Genomic DNA, 17,111 nt, shown 5'->3' on the forward strand with positions numbered 1-17,111 from the left:
ATAAAATGTTACATATGACTTAGTAATATAGTTGAATGATTTTATTTTTCCTAAACTTAAAATTACCTTAACAAATTTTATTCTTTTTCCGTCAATAAATAGGTTGTTGAACGCCTATTTTCCCTCCTGTCTGATTGTATGTGGGAGTCACCAATTGCGCAGGCCAAACATGCTATTCAGATAAAGGAGAAAGAACAAGAAATAAAACTACAGGTAATCAATTTTTCCCAAAAATGTATTTTTAGACAGCACAAGTGAATATCCTGTCTCTGGATTCCTTTTCCTCTGAGGGGCCTTTTCCATCCTGTTATCCTGTTTCCTCTCCACATCTTCTCTGTTGTCCTACATTGCTAAGTTTCTCAGAAGAGTACTCCTATACATGTTTTCATCACTTTTTTACTTCTCATTATCTTCAACCCAGTTGTTTATCTTCCATCAAAGTATGGAAATTAAATGGCAATGCTAAAGTATTAAGTGCTAAATACAGTACACTTTTTTGTCCCTGTCTTACTTGACCTTTTGAAACTCTAGCTTTCTGTTGTTTTCAGAACACTACCTGCTCCCAGATCTTCATCTATTTTCTGCCAATTCCTGATTCCTTTTGGAGGCATCTTTCCTTTGCTGGCACTTTCTCTTTGCCTTCATCCCAGACTTTGGTGTTCCTCAGGGTTCTATCCTTAGCTTTTCCAGCAGTGTCAGTCACATCTGCCATATACATTGCCTTCCAAATTTAAATGCTAGTCCAAGTATCTCTCCCTCAAACCTTTACCCCTGAATTCATGGGAACTCTAGACATCTCCTAACGTCTCTATCCATGTAGTGAGTAGGCTTTATTGATTTTACCTCCTAAATAGCTTGAATCCTTCCATCTAAAACTACTTTAATTTTTCTTTTGGTTTTTATACTTTTTCTGGCTTTCCCTCTGTCTCAGTAAAATGGCCTTTTCTTACCATTCTCTTTTATTGGTTCTTCCTCTTCTAGTTAATCTAAGTGTAGGAGTATCTCTTGGGAGTAAAATTTAATATTAAAATAGCATTCAAGGCCTTTTATGCTTCTGTTTCATTCTCTCTTTGTAGTCTTCTTTTCTGCTAATCTCATCCTCCAGAACTTCCATATTGCTTGCAATTACGTTAAGTTGATGAATTCTGTTGCACCTTCATACTTTGATACATGCTATACATACTGCCCTAAATGCCTTTTTCTTCTTCGACCAGCTGCTAAAAGCCTTATCATTCAGGACTCAGCTTGGAAGTTATTCTCTTTTGAATGCTTACTTATCCTTTCCAACTATAGTTAGATGCTTAAACTTTTATGTTGCTTCTATATACCTGTTATGTAACTTCTATATATCAGTCATATTTATTTCTCTGTCCTCTAATTGTGCTGAAAGTTCTTTATGGGCAGGGACCATGCTATATTTATCATTGTGTTTTTATTGCCTACACAGTAACTGGTATGCAGTTGATACTTAATAAATATTTGTAGGCTCAAACCAAGCAATGTTAGAATATATATTAACTGAGATCTAAATTACTGCATAACACTGACCCTGCTTCCTTTCTGGTAGAAGCAGGGAGAGTTGGAGGAAGAAGATGAGAATCTCCCTATACAAGAAGTATCCTTTGACCCAGAGAAAGCTCAATGTTGCCTGGTGGAGAATGGACAGATATTAACTCATGGCAGTGGAGGAAAAGGATATGGATTGGCATCAACTGGAGTAACTTCTGGTTGCTACCAGTGGAAGGTGTGTAGAATCACAAATAGTTTTTAGCATTTTGTATTTTAGTCCTTTTTCCAGGTTCTGTGTTAAAAGCATGCCTTTTTAAAGATAGCGGTCTCAGGCTTGCTATATTAACTCTTTTCTGCACAGAAGTATACATGGGAGTTGTTAGAAAATTTGTATGTAAAGAATTGAAGCTTCCCATTAATAATTTTCTGGATTAGATATACTTCCTCAACTTCATAATTAAGATGAAAGCTAAAATTGCTTATTTAAAACAAGTACAAAAGCTAGGGAATATTATAATAACTACTATGTATGGTATTAGCTGGGTATTAGACTTATAAGGGGGATCATCTTGTAAGTTATAGGAATGTCTAACCATTATGCTGTATAACTGAACTTAATATAATAAGAACTAAATATTCTACAAGGTAAAAATTAATTTTTTGAAAAATCTTTACAAAATTATGGAATTAATTTTATTCATATATTAGTTTCACTTGGTCTAAAAATAGACTTAGGTTTCCATAAATGGATAAATATTATTTATAAATATATTCTTCAGTATTGATTTATACAGTTAATAGTATATGAACAGCTTTTTTAATATTAGTGAACGTTACCATTTTCATTTTAGTTTTACATTGTGAAGGAAAACAGAGGTAATGAAGGCACGTGTGTTGGAGTTTCTCGTTGGCCAGTACATGACTTTAACCACCGTACTACCTCGGATATGTGGCTCTATCGGGCCTATAGTGGAAACCTCTATCACAATGGAGAACAGACTCTGACATTGTCCAGCTTTACTCAGGGAGATTTCATTACCTGTGTGTTAGATATGGAAGCCAGGACCATTTCCTTTGGGAAAAATGGAGAGGTACTAAAATTCATTCACAAGCATTGCATGTTTTCTTGTTTTTATTTACACTCAAATCAGTTTTTCAGATGCTTGTTATTCAGTTTATAGATTATCCATTCTTCTTTGCCTTTTCTCTGATACTTTTTGGTTCTTATATATTTAATAGAGGCTTGGTGCACGGATTTATGCACTGGTAGGGCCCTTCAGCCTGGCCTGTGGGGATCGGGCAAAACGGGCTCTCACAATCTGGGACCCATCAGGTCTCAGATTGTGAGAGGGCGGTTCTTGGGTGACACACCCTGGAATCAGGCTCCCTCCTCTCTGGTTCTCGGTGTGTCACCCGAGAATTGCCATTGCCAAGTGACCACAGCTTGGAAGCTTCTGTGTTGAGCATCTGCCCCTTGATGGGTGTGCATCATTAGCTACTGGCTGGTTAGGCCACTTAGGCTTTTATATATATATATATATATATATATATATGTGTGTGTGTGTGTGTGTGTGTGTGTGTGTGTGTGTGTATATATATATATTTATCACCAAATCAACAACAGAAAGATAGTAAAATTTCAAATTTCAGTAACATTGTTGAAACAGGTGAACAAATTAGGATTATTTATTATATGTAGAATTTCCTTGGTTAGTAAGGTTAATTGAGATTTGGCTGTAGTAACTTTGTTCTGTTTCCAAGAGCTTTGAATCTTAATGTGATTGGATATTTTCAATTTTTAAAAATATTTTGTTTTCTTTTCATCATCTGTGCCACATTATAGGAACCAAAATTAGCTTTTGAAGATGTTGATGCAGCAGAGTTGTACCCATGTGTGATGTTCTATAGTAGCAACCCAGGGGAAAAGGTAATGAAACCTCAAGTCTAAAACAAAGAATATTTGTTAATACTTGTTAACATCAAATAGAGCTTATAATTATAAGTTATTTCTACCATTAAAAGTTCCTGCTCAAGTAATTTACTATTCTAGAAGAAGGTTAGATTTCTTTTAGAGATTGCCTTCACTTTTTATTAAGGCATTATTTGATATTCTGACAATGTGAATAGAGTGAGTTAACTTTCAAGTATATGTGCAATTATAACAATTATAGAAAACTAGAGGCTCGGTGCATGAAAATTCATGCACTGGACGGGGGGTGGGAGGGAGCCCTCAGCTCTGTCTGCCCCCTCTCACAGTCCAGGAGCCCTCAGGGGCAAGAGGCGACCTGGCGATCAGGGGAAGGTGACACCCCTATCACACCTCTGCTGCTGCTACTGCCAGTAGCACAAGTCTCAGCCGGCCCTGGTTACCTGAGTCTCGGGCAACCTTGGGAGGCTGGGCAGCTGCCATCCGAGGCTTGCCTGCCCCTCGGGCCAGCCCTGAGCTGCTGGGGGACTGAGGGGACAGGGGGACTCCGGAGGCAGGTGCCCCAAGGGTGCTGAGGACTGGGTGCCACCATCTTGTGGCTGTAGGTGCTGCCATCTTTGAGGGTGTGGCAGCAATTAGCATATTCCCTCTTTATTAGATAAGATAGTTTAGGAGATTAAAAATGGTGGCAGAGTAGGAGGATGCTGCACGGACATTCTCCCAGGAACAAGCTGGAATTACAGAGAACCCCAAAGAAGAAAAACCCAAATAGACCCATGCCCAGGCACATCATAATTAGAATGCAAAAAAATTAAAGACAAAGAATCTTAAGGCAGCAAGAGAAAAGGAGTTCCCATAAGGTTGATCCTGATTTCTCATCAGAAACTCCACAAGCCAGAAAGGAATTGCATGAAGTACTCAAGGTAATGGAAAGCAAGGATCTGAGACCAAGATTACTATATCCAGCAAAGCTATTATTCAAAATAGATGGTCAAATAAAGAGCTTCCCAGATTAAAAAAGAGAAAAAAAAGGCTAAAGGATTTCATCACTACCAAGCCAGCATTATAAGAAATACTAAAGGGATTGCTGTAAGAGATTGCTGAGAAGAAGAAACAGAGAGAGAAACCTAGCCTTCAGTATCTCTCAATAATAACCCTACATGTAAAGGGATTAAGTACTCCAATCAAAAGGTATAGGGTAGCTGAATGGATAAAAAAATGACCCAACTATATGATGTTTACAAGAGACCCATAAATACTTATGCACCCAATATAGGTGCGCCTAATTATATATATAAAAAAAAAACTTCTAGAGGACTTTAACGGAGAGATTAACCACAATACAGTCATAGTAGGGGACTTCAATACCCCTCTGACTTCCCTGGGCAGATCTTCCAAAAACTTAAAGAGAAACAGAGACTCTAAAAGACACACTGGATCAGATGATTTAATAAAAATTTATAGAACATTTCATCCCAAATGAAGCAGACTATACATCTTCCCAAATGCACATGGATCATTCACAAAATTATAGAGTTTCCTCAAAATATTTAAAATGAAACTTCCATTTCACCCAATAATCCCACTTCTAGGAATATATCCCAAGAAATCAGAAACATCAGTCAGAAAGGATACATGCACCCCTATGTTCATAGCAGTACAATTTACCATAGCTAATATTTGGAAACAGCCTAAGTGTCCATCAGCAGATGAGTGGATTAGAAAACTGCGCTACATCTACACAATGGAATACTAACTATGCTGCAGTAAAAAAGAAGAAACTTTTACCATTTGCAACAGCATGGATGGACCTGGAAAGCATCATACTAAGTGAAATAAGCCAGTCAGAGAAAGCTAAATATCATATGATCTCACTTATTTGTGAGTGAACAACATAAACTGATAAACAAAAATAGAGCTAAAAGGGGAAAATATGCTAGAATATAATAGAAGTAATCCTGTTATTTGCAGATTTTTAATATTTCCTGCAACTTTTATGATAATCAAACTATGTTAGTACAGTTTGGGTAATATTATTCTTAAAATCCTTTTATTCTTGAAATATTAATGTTTATTGCATGTAATATTATATGTAAGATCATTTTTCTTGAATAATTGGTGTTTATTGCATGTAACATCATATTTGAGATAATTTTTCTTGAAATATTAAGATTTATTATATGTAACATTATTACATTTAAAATAGTTTTTTCGTGAAATAAAAAAAACACCTGAAAAATAAAATAAAATATACTATAAAGAATTTAAAAAGAAGAAGAAGAGAATACCGTGTTTTCCCGAAAATAAGACCTACTTACAGGTTTCCTTCTGAGTGAAATATAAGGCATCCCCCTAAAAATAAGGCCCCCCTAGGATGCTATTGCTAAACATGAGAGATTTGGTCCACTGATTCTGAAAGAAATGGAGTCACAAGAAATTCACCAGGAAATTCAGGAATTGGATTGTTATGATGATGTTCCAGAAGATGATGACATGATTGTCATTGAATAAATGAGTAAATTCTTGATACTGTAGGATTCAGTTTGTCTGGTTTATGTTGACAACTACCGTACTACCGTACCGTATACAGATAATAAATTTCCTTTATTTTCATTTAACAATAAATGTGTACCGTATTCTTCATGGAAAAAATAAGACATCCCCTGAAAATAAGACCTAGCGCATCTTTGGGAGCAAGAATTAATATAAGACACTGTCTTATTTTTGGGGAAACAGGGTAGTTTAGGGATAATCTGGTTCATTGGCAATTTTGAATATGAGAGAGAAATATAGAAATAATTTTATATAATCCGGTATTATTAGCAGAATAATGGACGTTCCAACTATGGTGGGGAAGCTGCCTTTCATTTATTTAGTTGAAGTTCTCAGATCTTATAGTTGGTATAAATTCAGTCCCTCAACCTTTGGGAGGACTGTATTAAAAAGATAGCCTCTCGTTATAAACTATTTTTCTCCTCATAAAACCTAGGCCAGACAGACTTCCCTGTGGTCTCCTATACTGGTGGGTGCATTTGTTTTCACCCCATCCTTTCACTTGAGGATGTTGTGCAGCGTAGATCTGTTATTCAGAATTTCTAGTTATTCTTTATTAGAAAGTTTTCACGCTGTCACGCATATAATATTTCTATAATGGAAGTCCTGGACTTCGTAAATCCTAATCATGAAAATTACATTTTAGTCTGTGCTTTTAAATGTATTTTTTAAATTTTCAAAAGTTATAATTTCAGGCTAACCATTGACATTTTTGAACATTTTCTGGGTGTCTGGCACTGTAGTAATAAGCATTTATGTGCATAGTTTCATTTAATCTTTATAATAATCTATTACTATTAAAGTAACCTACTAGATGAAATAGCTGAGGTTTAGTGAGATTAAATTTTCTAAGACAGTACAGAGTTATGGTTTGAACTAAGTCTTGCTCTTCTTTTAACCTCTATATGTCTTACTTGAAATGTGTATTCAGATTGGAACTATCCCAATTATTTAGATTTATTATTTCTTTCTGCCCCTTGAACAGTATAAGATGGTCCCAGGACTCAGTATTATTATGGAGTCTTGAGGCTGAAAGAAAATAGATACTCAAGGCTTTTTTATTTATTTATTTATTTTTTTTACTAAATTGAATAGTCATATATACCTTAGTCTGTATTTACCTATTGTGTGGCCACAACAGCTCTGATACTCACAGGTTTCAGGAATTTTAAATGACTGGGCAGCTTATTTCAGAGAATCACAGTGCTACTAATTTAAGTAGATCTGTGATATTTGCTCACTCCTTACTGAGACCAGTGATATAATACCAGGTATTAGGAGTCCAAACACTAGTTTCACATGGGATTGCACATGTCAAATTTATAGTGACTAATAATTTGAGAGAACTATTAATATTATGCATTTTCCACTTCCTTTTCTTTTACAGGTAAAAATTTGTGATATGCAGATGCGTGGCACACCTCGAGACTTACTTCCAGGAGACCCCATTTGTAGTCCAGTAGCAGCTGTGTTGGCAGAGGCCACTATTCAGCTTATCCGAATCCTTCACCGAACAGACCGCTGGACTTACTGCATTAACAAAAAAATGATAGAAAGGCTATACAAAATTAAGTTATGTATTAAAGAGTCAGGTCAGAAGCTAAAGAAAAGCCGCTCAGTTCAAAGCCGAGAGGAAAATGAAATGAGAGAGGAAAAGGAGAGCAAAGAGGAAGAGAAAAGTAAGCATAATAGACATGGCCTTGCTGACCTCTCAGAGCTGCAGCTGAGGACCCTTTGCATAGAGGTGTGGCCTGTGCTGGCAGTGATAGGAGGAGTGGATGCTGGTCTTAGAGTTGGAGGTCGGTGTGTTCACAGGCAAACTGGGCGCCATGCCACGCTGCTGGGAGTGGTCAAAGAGGGCAGCACGTCTGCCAAGGTCCAATGGGATGAAGCAGAAATTACTATCAGGTATGATCTGTTGAGTTATACTTGTTACAAATGAGCATGTAATGGTGACCTGGGCCATGGCCTAAGGGCAGTGAGTAATTATGTGTGTTAGTTGAGCTGCCAGTCAACTTTTTTAAATAATTTTATTCATATAGTTGCATATGAATACTGTGATTTCTAAAGGAATATTTCCCAAATTTGTGTTCCTTGGAATACTAGTGGTTTATAAAGTTTATAGTTTTTTTTTTGTTTTTTTTTGTAAGCTCACTAGTTTATGTTTAACTGGGATATTTTCTTCTATTTTTATTTGCGTAGTTTCTTGCTTTTTGAACATTTTCATTACTCACTGGGATTGAAAAAAAGCCAGCAGATCCATCAGTTACATTTTTTTTTGTAGGAGGTCTTTGAATGTATGACAAAACATTTTTGTGACTAAAATTAATTTGTTTTTGGATTATCTGTGATCTTAAGTATTTTTTAAAAAGAGATCTTTTTGTTGATTTTTAAAGACAGAGATAGAGAGATAGAAACATTGATGAGAGAGAAATTTCATCAATCAGCTGCCTCTTACACACCCCCTTCTGAGGATCAAGCCCACAGACTGGGTACATGCCCTGACTGGGAATAAGATCAGTGACCTCTTGGTTCCTTGGTTAAGTTGAAACCAAGACTTAGATTAATAAAACATATGTTTACCTCCAAACTTTTTATACTTGGTAAAGCTTTCTATTACATTTTGTATACTTATAACATTTTTTTTTTATTGATTTTGTACAGAGAGGAAGGGGGGGAGATAGAGAGTTAGAAACATCGATGAGAGGGAGTCATCGATGTGGGAGTACTTTGCCACAACCAAGGTACATGCCCTTGACCGGAATCGAACCCGGGACCCTCCAGTCCCCAAGCCGACTCTCTATCCATTGAGCCAAACTGGTTTCGGCTACTTATAACATTTTTAAACTTCCGGAAATTCTTGCCAAATATCAGGAAATATGTGATTATATTTTTGCTTAAACTATAAATTAGAAGCATTAATTGAAAATTACAAAGCAATTTTTTAAAATTAAACAATGCCTTTCTGGAATAGGTTATAAATAGCCATTACCCACATAAGTTATATTTATTATACAGAATTTCCAAATAACTTCCAATAGGAATTGTCAGAAAATATCTAGCCTACCTCCTGTTTTTATAAATAACATTACATAGCCACATCCTTTCATTTAGGTGTATCATTGGCCATTTTCACACTATTGTGGTGGGGTTGAAAGATTGCAACAGAGTTTGGCCTACAAGGTCTAAAATATGGGGTGGGCAAAAGTAGGTTTACAGTGATTTCTATGGAAAGATATATAATACAAGAATAAATACTAATGCAAGAATAAACTCTATTTCATGTATTCACATTGTAAACCTTCTTTTGCTCACCCCATACTTCTTTTTGGCTCACAGAAATTTTGCTAATTTCTGGCTTATATTATATTATAGTAAATATTCTTTGAAAGCACATGCACATCTCATTGCTTTTGCATTTAACATCGCATCTCCCCATTTTCTTATAATAGACTAATTTTTCTCTGTAATGTCTTCTCTAGCTTGTGTAGATTATTCTCTGTAGTGTGTACATGATGCATCTTATTTTGTCTACATTATATTCTGTACCTTCCTCCTGTCTATCCCTCACTTGCTTCTTCCTGTGTCATTCTGATCTTTATTAAAGCTTCCCAACTTTTTGGTCGCCTAGTGATACTCCATTGTATAATCTGGAACCCTGTGAACCACTGCCTTTTGACGTGGCGCGATTCCGAGGCCTGACGGCTTCTGTGCTGCTGGACCTCACGTATCTGACTGGCATTCATGAAGACATGGGCAAACAGAGCACCAAGCGACATGAAAAAAAACACCGACATGAGTCTGAAGAGAAAGGGGACATTGAGCAGAAAACTGAGAGTGAATCTGCTTTAGATATGCGAACAGGCCTAACATCTGACGATGTCAAAAGTCAGGGTACCACAAGCTCCAAATCAGAAGGTGAAATAGCTTCATTTTCTTTAGATCCAACCCTGCCAGGTGTGGAATATCAACACCAAATAACAGAAGGAAAGAGAAAAAATCATGAACACATGTCCAAAAACCATGACATACCCCAGACAGAAATTAGAGCAGTCCAGTTGTCTTACCTCTACCTTGGTGCTATGAAGTCACTTAGTGCTCTTCTTGGCTGTAGTAAATATGCTGAGCTGTTGCTGATACCAAAAGTTCTGGCTGAAAATGGCCACAACTCAGACTGTGCAAGCTCTCCAGTTGTTCACGAAGACGTGGAGATGCGTGCAGCCCTGCAGTTCTTGATGCGACACATGGTGAAGCGAGCAGTCATGCGGTCCCCCATAAAGCGAGCATTGGGATTAGCTGATCTGGAACGAGCTCAAGCCATGATCTATAAATTAGTGGTCAGTGGGCTTTTGGAAGACCAGTTTGGGGGCAAAATTAAGCAAGGTATGTTATCTAATTTTTTAAAATGCTTTTGTGCTGTTGAAATTATAATTGTCAGAATTGATGTACTCTGTAAGTGATGTAAAAATATATTTTTTTTCAAAAGCAATTTTCATGTCATTTTTTCTTTGCAAGGTGAGCAGTTCTTTTTTCTTTTATATTAATAATCTACCTATAATTTTCTGTTTTAGATCTATAAAGCATTTAAATTTAATAATTATTACTACATTTTGTAAAACTGAAATTTAATTCATGCCACAAAATGTACTCAAGTATTTATTGATATGATTCAAAATATATATTATTCTGATGACTTCTCAGAGGCATTTTAAAGGATTACTTTTATAGATTCTGTACTGTATGCAAAAAAAAAAAAAAAATCTTGTTTTATCTTTTATCCTCACCTTTGGAGGTAATTTGAATTCTAAGATTAAAATGAGATTCAGTGAATATTTACTGAATGCCTACTATGTGCCAGGTATTCTTCTAGGTTCTGAGGAGTCAGCAATGAACAAAACAAAGTCCCTTGTTGTAATGAAACTTCAATTGCTTTTATTCTTTCTTCCCATCCTCTTTCTCTTCCTCCTTTCTTTCCTTTTTCTTTATTCCCCTCCTTCCTGTCTTAGCTTAGGCAGTGACTAGGCAGAGAGAGGTGCATGGTGCATTTAATATGAGGGTTAAGATCATGATGTCTATGAAAGTATGTGGCCATTTAGCAAACTTTAATAGAATTAGCTATTTTTGTAGCAACTTATTCCCTCCCCTCCCCCCAATCTTTTAGGAGTAGTTTGTTTTGTGAGCCATTGTCTTTTTCAGAGCATGGAGTTTCTGTCTAGGTTTTCATATTCTTGTATTTACATGTCTTCGTCTTTGCTTGCTTAAAGACTGAAGATAGGCATCAAAATAAAAGCGCTAAGGAAATACAGTTTAATGATAAAATATCTTTAGAGAATCTCTGGTCACATCTCACATACACAAGTGAGACTATTTTTTTGTTTTTATTTTTAAGAGAACCTTTCCTAACAAAAAGAAATTAATAATTACAAGGGCTTGTTCCTTTTTTTGTCTGTAGAGTCTACAATTATGAGAACAATAGTGAATTCATTGTAGATGTAAAAACATTTTTTCTATAAATCTTTTATAGAATTTATATTTATGAAATACGTTTATAAACTTTCCAAGTTAAAGGTTAAAAGCTTTCCATTCCCATGTCACATTTGAAAAAAAAAATCCTTACCACTTTCTTAACCTTGGTTTATAGAGATTGATCAACAAGCTGAAGAAAGTGACCCAGCCCAGCAGGCGCAGACTCCAGTTACCACTAGCCCATCAGCCTCGAGCACGACTTCCTTTATGAGCAGCTCGCTGGAGGACACCACAACTGCCACCACTCCAGTCACTGATACAGAAACAGTGCCTGCGTCTGAGTCCCCAGGAGTGATGCCACTAAGTCTCCTCAGGTAGGGAATTTAACCTTTAAGTTGTGCCATATTTGATGCCTCTGGTTATGAACACACAGTTCCTAGTATTCTCTTATGAAGAATGTGCCCAACTAAATCAAGGCATTCTAGAGTTAAAAGGAATCTAAGAGATTATATGGTCAAACCCAATTTACTGACGTTGGAAATGTCCTTCAGAAGAAGTTTAACAACTGTCCAAGTCTCATAGCTAGTTGTGGTCCCAGATCTAATCAGTGGTGCCACTGCCAATCAGGTATTCCAGCACTATTCTATTTCCTTATAATGGTTCTTTTTTTTTTTTTTTTTTTTTTTGGCTAGGTGTTTGAATATGTTTTTCCTCAAAAAGTAAATACTTGTATTTTGATTGTTACAGTTTTAAGAAAGAGCTTGCTTCCATTAAATAATTTAAATAATTTTCTTTTCTCAGGTTATTTTCCCTCTAGAAAATTTCTTTATTTTTTATTTATTCCTTATTATAAGACCAGTGGCCCAGTGCATGAAATTTGTGCATGGGGGGAATGGGGGTGTCCCTCAGCCCGGTCTGCACCCTCTCCAATCTGGGACCCCTCAGTGGATGTCCCACTGCCAGTTTAGGCCCGATCCCTGTGGACATCCCTTTCCCAGTTCGGGACTACTGGCTCCTAAGTGCTCACATGCCTGGCTGCCTGCCTGCCTGCCTGATTGCCCTTAACCGCTTCTGCCTGCCAGCCTGATTGTGCCCTAACTGCTCCCCTGCTGGCCTGATTGACGCCTAACTGCTCCCTTGCTGGCCTGATCATCCCCAACTGCCCTCCCATGTTGGCCTGATCACCCCCAAGGCTTTTTTAGTATAGATCAAGCAAGTCTACTTTTCAAGTGAAAGAGCATATCTTATGATGCTTCTTCAACCAACCTTAGATTACTTTGTATTACTTGTATAGGTTATCTTATGAGATAATGATTTTTTAAAACTGTGGAGTCTTCCTCATCCCAATTATTAATTTTAATTGATTTGTAAATTTCAAATAATGTTTAAGTGTCTGTTTGCTTCAGTTTGCCAGATGTATACACAAACCAAAAACCTTGAGAGAAGATCTCTAGGGAGGGACTATTTTGTGAGCTTTCTTACCTAGGGCTTAAGAGAAATAAAAGAAAGGAAAACTAATAGTATCTTTTTTTCTTATTTCTTTTTCCCCTTCTCTTAATTGATGGGTCACTATTATTCCCCAGTGTGTATATTGACTTCTTAGGTAGAGTGGCTATTATTGTAATGATTCTCAGTATTTGGTGATCACAAGAGCTACCTGGAAGGCTTTTTAAAGTTCCGGGGATGTATTCCCCAAGTCTCTCACTAGGTCTGGTGGGAGCACATAATTTGCATTTGAATTGTTTCTTCAATAATTCTGATGCAGTAGTTACATATTAAGATTTATTTCTCTGGTTTGGGGCAGAAAGAGCACTATTCTTAGTAACTATCATTGCCCAGTCCCCACACATCTCCTGCTTCTGAGGTCTCTTACTTAAGTAACACACATCCAGGAGATGCTTCTGTTTAAGAAAGCAAGAAGAGAGAAATGGTAGAATATTCTAATATGGTTTTTAATCCCTCTAGCAATTAATAGAATTCAAGGCATCCATAGAGGATCAATAGCACTGTGACTCCTTTTGCCTTTCAAATTCTGCAGTGTAGGCATGGGATTCAGTGGTATAATAATGCTCCCTGCTCCCAGAGGCATTCTCCAGGTCTTGTGACTCCTCCTTTCTTCTCAGTCTTTGTTTTCCTATTATTGACTGGGACTATATTAGAGCTGCAATTGTGTCTGCCTTCTGAATATCACTTAAGGTGAGAAAAATCAGGGAACAACTGCCTCTTACATAAATATGATCTTACCACAATTATTGTATTGTGTCGACAATGCTGTCTTGATGCTTAAAAAGTTATTACTATTGAACAAATCAAAAGAGCAGTCAGTGAGGAGCTTCCTGGACTTTCTTCTTTACCCAGTGCCTGCTTTCTCACCCTGAGGGGTCTGCCTCTCTATACCTTGTCCGCTTTACACAGCTGGTATCTCATTCTTATGCTATATTTCGGTTGTGCTGGGTGACTGAGCAGTTATCTTTTCTTTCTATAACTTACCTATAGGTTATTATGTTCAATCCATGTGAATAATTTCATGGCTAGCTAGTAAATTTATATTTGAAGTAATTGTAAGTTATCTATCTTTACAAGTTTTTTTATTCTGTAACTACTATATATGCCTATCAAAATATCCTGTCATTTTGGTATCATAGTAGAGGAAAGCTCCCTGAAGACAGGAATTTTAAAAAATGTTCTATTAATTGCTATATTCCCCCACATGCTATTATTGGCATTTTGCTGAACAAATGAAAACCTATAATTACTTGTATAGATTACTTTGTATTACTTGTATAGGTTATCTTATGAGATAAGATTTTTTAAACTGTGGAGTCTTCCTCACCCCAATTAATTCTAGATAACTAATGTATATAGTTTTCCAGGTCACATATTCTTTCATAAGACTGTGATGTATATACAGGGTGGAACAAAAGTAGGCTTACAGTTGTATAAGAGTTTATTTTTGTATTATTTATTAATTATTAAATTATTTTCCATATGAATAACTGTAAATCTACTTTTGCCCACCCTTGTATTCTATAATTGAATTTTTATGCTAACTATTGTTTCTTTAAAGGCAAATGTTCTCTAGTTACCCAACTACCACTGTACTTCCCACACGTCGTGCGCAGACTCCTCCAATATCATCGTTACCAACCTCTCCTTCTGATGAAGTAGGAAGAAGGCAAAGCTTAACTTCTCCTGATTCCCAGTCAACAAGGCCAGCTAACCGCACAGGTGCGTGTATTATCATGTGCTATGACACCCAGACGTCTTGACATTCCAAATGTGTGAGATTTTATCATGTAGGCATTGTGCTTTGTCTTCATGAAAATAAAAGTAGTGATTTTAAATAATTAAGGGGAGTAGTCTGCCCCATCAAAATGAGCTATCTTCTGTATTTTGAGTCTGTAGATGGAATTATGGCTATTCAGGAGAGAAATAATATACTGTACATCAGTTACATTAGTCCTTTTTAAAAAAATTGAAAAAATTTTTTCAATTACTGTTGACATCCCATGTTATATTAATTTCAGGTGTATAGTATAGTGGTTAGACATTCATTTAACTTATGAGTTGATCCCCTTGATTTATCTAGTACCCACCTGGCACCATACATTATTATTATTACAAAATTATAAACTACTAGGAGCCCAGCATGCGATTCAAAATTGCGCAGCGCTGCCCACCCTCGAGTCAGAGGTCTGGCCCTGCCTTGCTCTCTGGCCCTTGAAGCAGCTGTGGCCGCTGCTGATCAGGCTCTCCTAGCTTAGGCACGCCCCCCTCCCCCCCCCCGCCCCCCCCCACGCTGTGTGCAACCTACTTCTGTCCTGTCGACCCATTTACTGTGTCCTGATTAATTAGCATATTTCTATAGATAGATAGATAGATAGATAGATAGATAGATAGATAGATAGTCCCTATGCTGTGCTTTATATCCTGTGACTATTTTGTAACTACCAATATGTACTTTTTAAAAATATGTACATTTTTACCTATATTAGAGGAAGGAGAAACATCAGTGAGAGAGAAACATTGGTCAGCTGTCTCCTGCATCCCCCTACTGGGGATCCGAACCTGCAATCTGGGCATGCACCCTGATTGGGAATAGAACCATGACCTGGTTAATGAGCTGACGCTCAGCCCCTGGGCCACATCAGCTGGGCCAATCTGTACTTCTTACTCCCTTCACCTTTTTCACCTACCCCTTCAGTCCAGCCTCCCTCCCATCTGGCAACTATCCTTTTATTTTTTTCTAATAATATAGGCATTTTTAGTGCTATGAATTTCCCTCTAAACACTGCTTTTGCTACAATTCAAACATCTTGAAATGCTGTGTTTTCATTTTTTATTCACTTTAAAGTACTTTCTCATTTACTATGCTATGTCCTTTGGCATTATTTAGATGTACAGTATTTTGTTTCCAAATTTTGGTGAATTTTTCAGATATCTTTTATTGATTTTTAATTTAATTTCATTATCATCAAGGAACATAACTTGTACAATTAAAATTTTTAAAATTTATTGATACTTGTTTTATGGCCCAGAATATGGTCTGTTTGAAATATATTCCACATGCACTTGGGAAAAGTGTGTATTGTGCTATTATTGAGTGGAATGTTCTATAAATTGTTGGTTAGGTCAGGTAGGTTTTTAGTATTATCTCAGTCTTTGTTATTTTGACTTTTGGTCTACTTATTCTATAAATTATTGAGAGTGGTGTTAAAACCTCTGTTATTGTGGATTTGTCTATTTCGCTTTCATTAATCAGTTTTTGTTTCATGTATTTTAAAGCTTTGTCTTTGAGTCAATAAAAATTTAGTATTCTTATGTCTTCCTAAGGAATTGACCTCTTTTTATCCCTGGTAATATTATTTGCCCTTAACTCTGTTTTGTCGGGTATAAATATAGCCACTTCTGATTTTTTTTTCATTAGTGTTTGGATGGTATATTTTTTCCCCATCATTTTACTTTTAACGTATTTGTGTATTATATGTTAAGTGAGTTTCTCAAAGGCAACCTATAGTTAAGTCTTGCCTTTTAAAATCCAATTTGATGCTTTCTGCCTTTTAATTGGGGTACTAGTTAGATCATTGACATTTAGTGTGATTATTGGTATGGTTGGGCTTAAATTTACCATCTTTCTGTTTATCTCACCTGTACTTTGTCCCCTTTGTCTACTTTCTTTGGATTAAATGATTTTTTTAAATTTCATCTCCTTTGTTGGTTTATTATACTTTGTATATTTGTAGAAATTACTTTTAGGTTTATAGTATACACCTTTAATTGTCACAGTCTACCTTTAAATAATGTTTTATCAATTCCTGTATACTAACAGAATCTAACAACAATTTGCTTTCATTTCCCCTTTCTCAGCCTTTGTACTTTTGTTGTTACACTTTTAACTTTTACATGTGTTATAAAGCCCCATAATATATTGTTATTATTTTTTCTGTAAACAGGCAATTATCTTTTAAGGAGATTCAAATAAATTTATATATATATATATATATATATATATATATATATATATATATATATATATATATATATAAGTTTTTGAATCTCCTTAAAAGATAATTACACGCACACACATGCACACACACACACACACACACACACACACACACTAGAGGCTCGGTGCATGAAATTCGTACACTTGGGG

The 17,111-nt window shown here is 36.2% G+C and overlaps 1 protein-coding gene across 13 annotated transcripts in view; it reads left to right on the forward strand.

Annotated features, from left to right (window-relative positions):
* HERC1 (HECT and RLD domain containing E3 ubiquitin protein ligase family member 1) overlaps nt 1-17,111 on the forward strand; it is a 156,828-nt gene that overhangs the window by 89,991 nt on the left and 49,726 nt on the right. For 8 of the 13 annotated variants that reach the window (XM_084886215.1, XM_084886210.1, XM_084886217.1 and 5 more), the window contains exons 33-40: nt 103-213; nt 1,568-1,744; nt 2,361-2,600; nt 3,353-3,436; nt 7,377-7,897; nt 9,597-10,372; nt 11,631-11,829; nt 14,523-14,683. In XM_084886215.1, the coding sequence (XP_084742341.1) occupies nt 103-213; nt 1,568-1,744; nt 2,361-2,600; nt 3,353-3,436; nt 7,377-7,897; nt 9,597-10,372; nt 11,631-11,829; nt 14,523-14,683 (2,269 nt within the window). The remainder of the gene's footprint in view (nt 1-102; nt 214-1,567; nt 1,745-2,360; nt 2,601-3,352; nt 3,437-7,376; nt 7,898-9,596; nt 10,373-11,630; nt 11,830-14,522; nt 14,684-17,111) is intronic. The other 5 variants (XM_084886216.1, XM_084886222.1, XM_084886221.1 and 2 more) reach the window with 3 other exon arrangements.

The sequence above is a fragment of the Pipistrellus hanaki genome (genome assembly GCF_964339955.1).
Source record: "Pipistrellus hanaki genome assembly, chromosome: 1".
In the NCBI taxonomy this organism is placed as follows: Eukaryota; Metazoa; Chordata; class Mammalia; order Chiroptera; family Vespertilionidae; genus Pipistrellus; species Pipistrellus hanaki.